Here is an 8,392-nt window from a genome sequence, read left to right on the forward strand (position 1 = left end):
CGAAGCTAGAGCCATTCTTTGTTTTACGAAGCATTGCTAAGCCCCACTAATTATTCAATGACACTATTCATACATCATTGCTTTGACTTTAAGTAAAGCAAGTGGCCCATGAGAAATTTTGGCATTATTATGGAAGTCAGATACCTTTTTGACCAAAACCGAAATTTGTTATTCAAAGTTCTATACTATTCATTTGTTAGGCCCTAATGTAGATAGTCTTGGATAGCCTCCATCCTAAAAATATTTTTTATAAAATGATCTTAACCCTCCCGTTTGTAGAGGTTTAAAATGAGCTAGGGACCATCGCAGAAGGCATTTCGCGGGCCTGCTGTTGCATGAGAGAGCAGCCACCTAAGATGAATTAAATGAATAAGACAAAATCTGATTATATGTCTGTTCTCATGCAACAGCCAGCCTGCGAAATTGCCTTCTGCAATGGTCCCTATCAAATCCGTCAAAATGAACATGAACTAGAAATGCCCCAAAAATCTTCTCCAGAGGATCATTGTAACCATCCGATTTATAGTTGTTTAAAATAAACGAAATGGCATACAAATCCCAAAAAATATTCTCGGACAGGATGATATACAAACGCCCTTAAATGTATTCAGAATTAGAAAAGAAATGGCTGTAAGAATGCAAGCAAAAAATTAAATAAAGAGGTAAATGCAACAGATAACAAACTTAATTCATAGCAACATGATATGGAATTACTCCATAATACAATATAACCCTCAGTAATTAACTGTCTTTAATTTTTATGTGCAAACGGCGAACAACACAGCATCAGGCACAAAAAATGTGAAGCGCGAATCACAAGCGAGTCCAGATTCCTCAAAAGAAATGCTTCTCCTAATTACATTCATCATCTAATCAAACTGTTAAAAGCTAAAACTACAATACACCTCCCAGTTAGCCTACGGTCATGAAACACTGCATTAACCCCATCTCGCCTCTATCGCATTTACAAAAGCCCTAACATTTAACTCTCAACCAATTTCAAAAGCTTGCCTTGACAACCATCATCTTCACTATCCTCATTGCACATATCATGATTGTTTCAAACATACGTCTCGAAATTTCCTACTTCACATTATGGCAACAACCACTCCATTGACTTGAACCCCTTCACGTGTGGGGCGAAGAACCTCCTCCTTGTTCATAACTAACTCAGAATCCTTGTCATCACCGCCGGTCTTGTTTTGACCATCATTGCCATTTCCAACACCATCATTGTCTTTCCCAAGTTCGTCTTGGTTCCATTTTTGTGCTCTAAAATTCACCAACTTTCCATTTTCGGGAAGCCCATTGCTCGCATCCAAACCAGCTATTGCCTGCTTATCATCTTCAACTGGATCAAGTTCAGAATTAGTGGGGACCTCGCAGACTGATACTGCAGATCCACCGGACTCGGCTCCCTTGGCGATGGTCGGGCATGCAGAGAACTTCGTGCAAGGGTTAACATCGGTTGTAGAAGACACTATATTATGATTTTCTGGGCCGCAATGGCTGGAGCCTCGTGCACTGGGCCACCCTTTTATATTATGATTTACCTCAATGTTGACCCACTGGTTCGATATCCAGTCCCTAGAAATCCTCAGATCCCTTCGTTGGATAATTGAGAAGATATCTTCACCTGAGCAGATTAGGAAAGGTACATAATTCTTTTTCTTTATTTTAAAGGAGAAACCACTTCACTAGAAAGAGTTAGAAAATAGCACTAAACCATACTAACCCACAAAAAATAAAAAATTCTAAATCAGCCCTTGCCTCGGAAAGAAACAGGAGAAATGGAAGATAGATGCAACCTGTTTCCAGGATCATAACGAGATAAAGTTGGACTTGGCTCAAAAAAAAAAAAAAACACATTCAATACGTTTCAAACGACGAACCTACAAATTTTTTTTTTTTTCAGTTTAAAATGAAGTTTTGCTAACTATGGTCAGGACTCAACCCAGAGATGATGTGTATTTTTTTAAAGATATTTGATAGAGATGGAAATGCATTGTCTTGGTCAGAATCTAGTTCTTCCAATGTGTATCAATATGAGTACTATCCTTTTCTAGAAAATGCCTCTCATGTGGGTTAGACGTCTCCTTCAACTTCGATCATTAATATAACAACCACAGCACCGTTCCCAAACAAAGAAGATTGACTCTAATCATAGTTGCTTGGTTCCTGTAATTTCGTCCATTCTTTTTTTTTTTAATAATAGAAAAAATATTATTAGAAAGAGGAGAGGCTATAATGGTCAGAGGTTGCTCTACAGCGAGAACTGTCCTATCTAAATTCTTGTTGGCCATGAGTCTGCAACACCCTGACGTTCACAATACATATGAAAAGTTAAATCCAGAGCACTCACAAATGCAAAGGCTTGTCCACTATAAGCTGGCATCCAAGGCCAAGGCTATGACGAATATCCCTTGACATTACATTGCTTGTGTCACCCAGTCACCATCCACCCACAAGCTAATATTCAAATCCTCAAGGAACACTCGAATACTGATAAGGAAAGTGTGAAACTTAGCTTCCTTATAATTCATAATTTTGATAGGACCCAAGAAAACCTCTAGAATTTCATCTTTATTGTCACGAAATTGTCCACAATATGAGCTGGCGTCCAAGGCCCAGGGCGGGCTATTGACGAATTTCCCACGACATTACACTGCTCATGTCACCTAGTCACCTTCCACACAAGCTAGCACCCAAATCCTCAAGGAACACTTGAATATTGATAAGGAAAGTGTGAAACTTAGCTTCATTGTAATTCAAAATCCATTGGACCCAAGAACGCTTCTAGAATTTCATCTTTATTGTTACTAAACACCCCACCAATTCCAGACCGACCCAGATTTCCCAAGGAGCAACCATCAAAATTCAATTTGACGGGGAGCAGACGCAACTAGGCCACTTTTAAGTTCTCTTTTGGCTTCTTTCCATAAATAATTTCACTTCAGTTTCTGAAGAGTTCGCCACTCCCTAAAACTCACCATGCACTAGCACCCAAGAAAATATTATGGTTCTTATATCACATGGTTTTCTCCAAATAAGAGACCTTATCCTCAAACACACTTATTTATCCCTTTTGAAATTGCCCAAGTTACTAAAAAGGCAATCATTATACAAAGACCTTGAGCTCTATCCCAAGTCACCCCACTCTCTTCGTGCAATCTACTACTCAAACTCTTCTCTAACTAACTTATATAGATTAAAAATGGAAAAAACGGAATGCTACTGAATCGAAGACCCTCCCAAAACATAACCACCGACTTAAACATAATGAACCGAACAAATTGACCACCATGATTTTGAATCTCCACTTCTACTTAAAACCTCACACCCCCATCATCCACCCGAGTCCTCATATTTACCCAAATTTACCATCCTTCAAAGGACATTCTCGTCAAAAAACCTCCATTATTACTTCTCAAGGAGAGGTTTATTCCTACGGCATAAGTTTCCATGACCGAATTCCCCATTTCTCTTGGACCAACACACCCTCCCCTCCCACTTTACGAGGTGTTTTAATCTCTTTTACCTCCTCCCACTTTATGAGGTGTTTTAATCTCTTTTACCTTCCTCATCGCCTTCCCATAAAATATCTCTTTTGGATATTCTAAATTTTCTTCCCAACCGACACTGGAATTTTGAATCGAGACATCAAGTAGATCGGAAGGATTGAAAGGGAAGCCTTGACAAGAGTAATCCACCCCCAAAAGAGAGAACTTATCTCCCAACAATCTAGCTTCCTTTCCATATTTTTTATTTATAAAATCTAGCTTCCTTTCCATTCTTTCCACCAAGAGGCCCTACTTCGCAAAATAAAATATTTGAAGGAAAATCAAGGTAAGATTTCCAAAAGAAAATCTAGCTTCCTTTGAAAGGATACCCTAACTGAGAGGCAAACCAAGGTAAGATATGTGTGTGTCATCCCCAAAGTGAGATGGAATGAAGAAAGGCTCCAACAAGAAAACATTCAAGAAGCCCTCTTTCCAATGCTCTTCAACATTCTAATTGGTACTTTCCCTACTAAAGAAAGGAAGAAGAGGGAGCTTGAGTCATCTTGCAACAAATCTCTTAAGCACTTGAAGAAGTCAACATATCCTCCATTCCCAAGGATATGGAAGGATAATGAAGAGATGCACGCCAACCCAGACCTACAGGATTGTAAACTTCTTTCATATCCATCTTACAAAGGATGCTCCTATTACTTTATCTATTCCTTGAACCAATTCACTCATTTGCAACGAGGACCATGTCTAAATTTTGTCTCCCTCCCCCAAAGACCCCTTGGTATGGAAAAATCACTTCCACAAGCACCTTTTCTAAGCCACATCGGTAAGACTTCAGCAATAATCTTGTAAAGACTACCAACGAGACTGATAGGGTGTAAGTCACCAATAATGACTGCAGAGGCTAATGAAAGTGGTACTGGTCTCCTTGTTTAAGCAATCCATACATTTTTATTTTTTTTGAAAATTGACTTTTATTAATCCTTAGAATGTGAGGAGGGGACAAGATGTCCCCATCCATAATACATAGACTCCAGCACAATACACTTACAGTAAATGAGTATTAGTATCGAATTAAGACTGCCCATCCCCAATCCCCCCTACATTACCCGGTAAGCAAATTTGCATAGATTCGTGAAACATGCCCTGTTTTGCCAACACATTCGCCCTTTCATTTGCGGTGCGCCTTCTGTGGACGATTATCGGACGGATCGTTCTCACAATATCCTTAATTTCCAATATATAATTTTGCAGAAGCCATGGCCCTTTTGAATTGCCCAAAGCCCTGGAGATTACATTCGATGAATCGCCTTCAATGATCAGGGGTTTAGAAAAGTGAGATATGTACCATTTTAAACCAAACAAGAGTGCTCTCACTTCTGCCTCATTTGCGTCGCATTTCCCGATGGGACCGGAGTATGACATCAGTAAATCCCCCTTTTCGTCCCTTAATATTCCGCCCACCCTTTCCGAGGTTTCCGATAGCACTACCGTCGAAGTTTAGCTTTAATAAACCATCTGTGGTGGCTCCCATTTTGGCTTGAATTTCACTTCAATCTTCCTCTCCCATATTACAGCCTTCCAGTTTCTCAGTATTTCTCCGAGTCCGTATGATACCCCTCTGATATTTTTAATCCAAGATATAAGTTCAACCTTTAACTCTAATCCAATCCTTTCAAAAGTCTTAGTTTTCTCCGTGAAGATACGACTGTTTCTCTCCTTCCAAATGCTCCAAATGAGAGCATATGGTAATAACTTCCAAAGCAGCTTCCTGGTATCGCCAAAAGCAACGATAGACCAGTTGGTAATCACCCTCCTAATTGATTTTTGCAAGACCCATTTGACACCAAAGGCATTGATCATCCCCATCCATACCCGATTGGTAAATGGACAGTGGAGAAGTAGATGATCTAGTGATTCTTCCGCCTATTTACACAGGATGCACCAGGAGGCCATTTGAAATCTTCTCCTTTTCATACGATCGCACATGTTGATTTTCTCGTGAACAACTGTCCATGCGAACGCGATAACTAGAGGAGGGGCTGAAGATTTCCATATACCAGCGCGACGAATTGCCTTACGACCTCCGTTATTCAATACAGAGAAGAAGGATTTAGAAGAGAATTCACCATGAGTTTCAGGGATCCATATCATTTCATCTGACGCTACCGGCGAGTAGTACTGTGATTCAAGTAATGATACAAAGAAGCAAAACGATTTATCTCCTCGTCTTTCAAATGTCAGCTCAGTCTTATATCCCAGAAAATCTTTCCTGCCGCCGGTTCCCTTGCCATATAATCAGACACGAGAGCGTCCTTCTTGTTTGCCAATGCAAAGAGTCCTGGAAAAGCATCCTTCAACCGTGTTTTTCCACCCACAAATCCAGCCAGAAGTGCACCTCATTTCCCACTCTTAGTAAAACAGTCCATACATTAGAACTCCATATTTTTAATAAGCTAACCATCACACATTCCCACTCTTGGTAAGATGCCATAATAAAGCCATCTGAATCCCATGATTTGAACCTATTCATAGCCAACATTGAATCCCTAGTCTCTCCTTCCTATAATTGCTTTTCTAACCATCTCGTACTTTCATTGGACAGTGTCCGAGAGGGAAGGATGACAATCGAAGTTTTTAGTATAGCACTTCTTATAATAGCCATCAAGAGCATCTTCTAGCCCTCTAAGATCTTCCACAAAGTACTTGCTTTATTAAGACTATTGTCTAGCATTAGACATGATGCACATATATTCAGTGTTGTTCAAACAGAAGAAGAAAAAACTTCAGAAAAACAACCCAATTTCTTGTTTAAAAAAAAAAAGAGACGACAATTTCCAATGGATTCACTAGCGAAATTTCCATGCCAAAAAAAAAAAAAAAACCACCAATCATTTGAAGAAAATTGAATAGTGCACTGATCTTTCTAAGAAAAATACGTACCAGGAAAATAAACTTGCAGAGCGTCATCTCCAAAGCCGTCAACTCCAGTTACCACTCCTTGCCACCAGCCATCATTCCACCATGCATCCACTGGGGTTCCAACCTCAAAAACTACATCAGTCAACTTCCCAGAGGGAGGACATTGCCGAATTGTAAGGCGGCCCAAGCATCTCATGCCCAATTTATCAGGAGCGGCTGGTCTAAAGGCAGGGATCCATTCCTACATAAAACCAGAAAAAAGTCTAAGATCTTTGGAACCCATCCAGCCCTAACTAGAGTATCAATAAGGCATAGGGCGACTTCAATCATTCACTAATATGAAGAGGCACGTCATACATAGCCAGTAGTGACTTAGGAGATATGAAGAATCAATAAAACGAACCAGAGACTTTAGCAAGCATTACCCAATGTTTAAAGTTCAAACACTAGCCTGGTAGATGTAGAAATTTGCCAGATCAATTTGGTTTTGAACCTAACCAAGTGCCAATAATGAATGTATCTGCGGAGTTGACTGATGTAGTTTTTGACTTGGTTGGGTCAATGAAGAATCAAAAAATAATATTTTTTTTAAATGATACTAAGACGCGGGTGTTACAGTTTTCGGTAACAAGGGTTGCTGGTTGTAGATGCGGTACCACTTATATGGAGAATGAACCCATTGAACTGACGGGCCAATACTGATCCAGCTCATTAACCTGGGCATAAGGTGTAATAAAGACTTCACTAGGGTTTGGAGTTGGTGGAGGAATCATACCAATAACTTCCTGATTCTGATGAAACCACCGGACTTTGACTTTTTTCTGCCCTTTCTTATTTTCATACATATCGTCCAAATATGCAAGATAGTTGTTTCCCTCTTTAGCCATGACAAGAACAAAAGAATGGCTCTGCGAATCAGAAAATCAATGTTTGACAATCAAAATAGCATATCGATGCAGCAAAACATGCAGAGAAGTACCAAAGCTTACAGGTATGGTGGTCCCACTGCGACAAAATGCTTTGTAATGCTTGAGCTGTTTGCCACAAGTCCAAGCAGCACCTGACCACACAATGTCCAAGTTGTGGCCTTTCAGGTTCCTTGCCAAATGACCCTGAAACAGGGAAGCTTGAAATAAGCACAAGTATGATTGCGTACATCCATAGGGATTAGTCCCGCCCTAAAATGGGGTGGGGATACTCACACGAAAAAATATTGTTAAATTCAACCCACAAAGGCCATGTTTGTTTTAGATTAAAACAACAGATTGTGCAGTCCCCAACTGATTATTGGACCGAAAACTGCACTAAATTTTAGGGCGATAATCGGTTGGGGACTCCACAATCGGTTGTCATAATCTAAAACAAACAGGCCCTTAAATATTCCTAGGTTGGTAGTTCCCTTGATTATCAACTAAGCCAGGTCGGCTCAACTAATTTTGTAACACAATCAGCATAATGAATGAAGTATTAAAATTCTCATTCTCTGTTATTGCAATTTTCATCACATTGATATGATTAAGTTCAGACAGGTACATATAAGTAAAAACAAGGACCTAATTATTCCAGCATATAGCTTGGGTGTTGAGGATATGGAGTTTTGAGCTGAGAATCATAAACAAGGATCACATAGTTCCAGGTGTAAGCAAGCTTTGAAATACAAAGTTTATTTATTTGTTTAATGACAATAACGGCAAGATGATATCAAAGCAAGAAAGGAGAAACGTATAGCAAGCATAGTTTTAAAACTCCCCCCTCGTTCGCGCTGACTCCCCAAACTCATTCCGAAAGATCACCAGCAAATCTAATTTGCCTCATAATATATTATTTAAGAGCATAAAAGCATGTCCTATGATCTCTAAAGATTCAATCATTACTACATTTCTAGATTTGTGGACACGGATATGAGTGTCACATGTCGACACGGACATGTAGTGTCGGACACGGCAACGATCCCAAAA

At 39.7% G+C, this 8,392-nt stretch overlaps 1 protein-coding gene across 3 annotated transcripts; it reads right to left on the reverse strand.

The window, feature by feature from the left end:
• Positions 1-667: 667 nt before the first annotated feature.
• On the reverse strand, positions 668-7,583 carry LOC143855950 (uncharacterized). Of its 3 annotated transcripts, XM_077365996.1 has the most exons (4): positions 7,424-7,583; positions 7,210-7,342; positions 6,456-6,675; positions 668-1,636 (listed from the first exon to the last, which is right to left on the reverse strand). In XM_077365996.1, the coding sequence occupies exons 2-4, from the start codon at positions 7,273-7,275 to the stop codon at positions 1,089-1,091; spliced, it is 834 nt and encodes a 277-aa protein (XP_077222111.1). In that variant the 5' UTR covers positions 7,276-7,342; positions 7,424-7,583; the 3' UTR covers positions 668-1,088. The 3 variants fall into 3 exon arrangements, with proteins under 3 accessions (XP_077222111.1, XP_077222116.1, XP_077222120.1); XM_077366001.1 differs by lacking the exons at positions 7,210-7,342; positions 7,424-7,583 and adding an exon at positions 7,091-7,109; XM_077366005.1 differs by lacking the exons at positions 7,210-7,342; positions 7,424-7,583 and adding an exon at positions 6,860-7,005.
• Positions 7,584-8,392: the final 809 nt, after the last annotated feature.

Source organism: Tasmannia lanceolata, unplaced genomic scaffold, assembly GCF_043159265.1.
Source record: "Tasmannia lanceolata isolate RefF3 unplaced genomic scaffold, GAP_Taslan_0.1 ptg000003l, whole genome shotgun sequence".
NCBI classification, from domain to species: domain Eukaryota; kingdom Viridiplantae; phylum Streptophyta; class Magnoliopsida; order Canellales; family Winteraceae; genus Tasmannia; species Tasmannia lanceolata.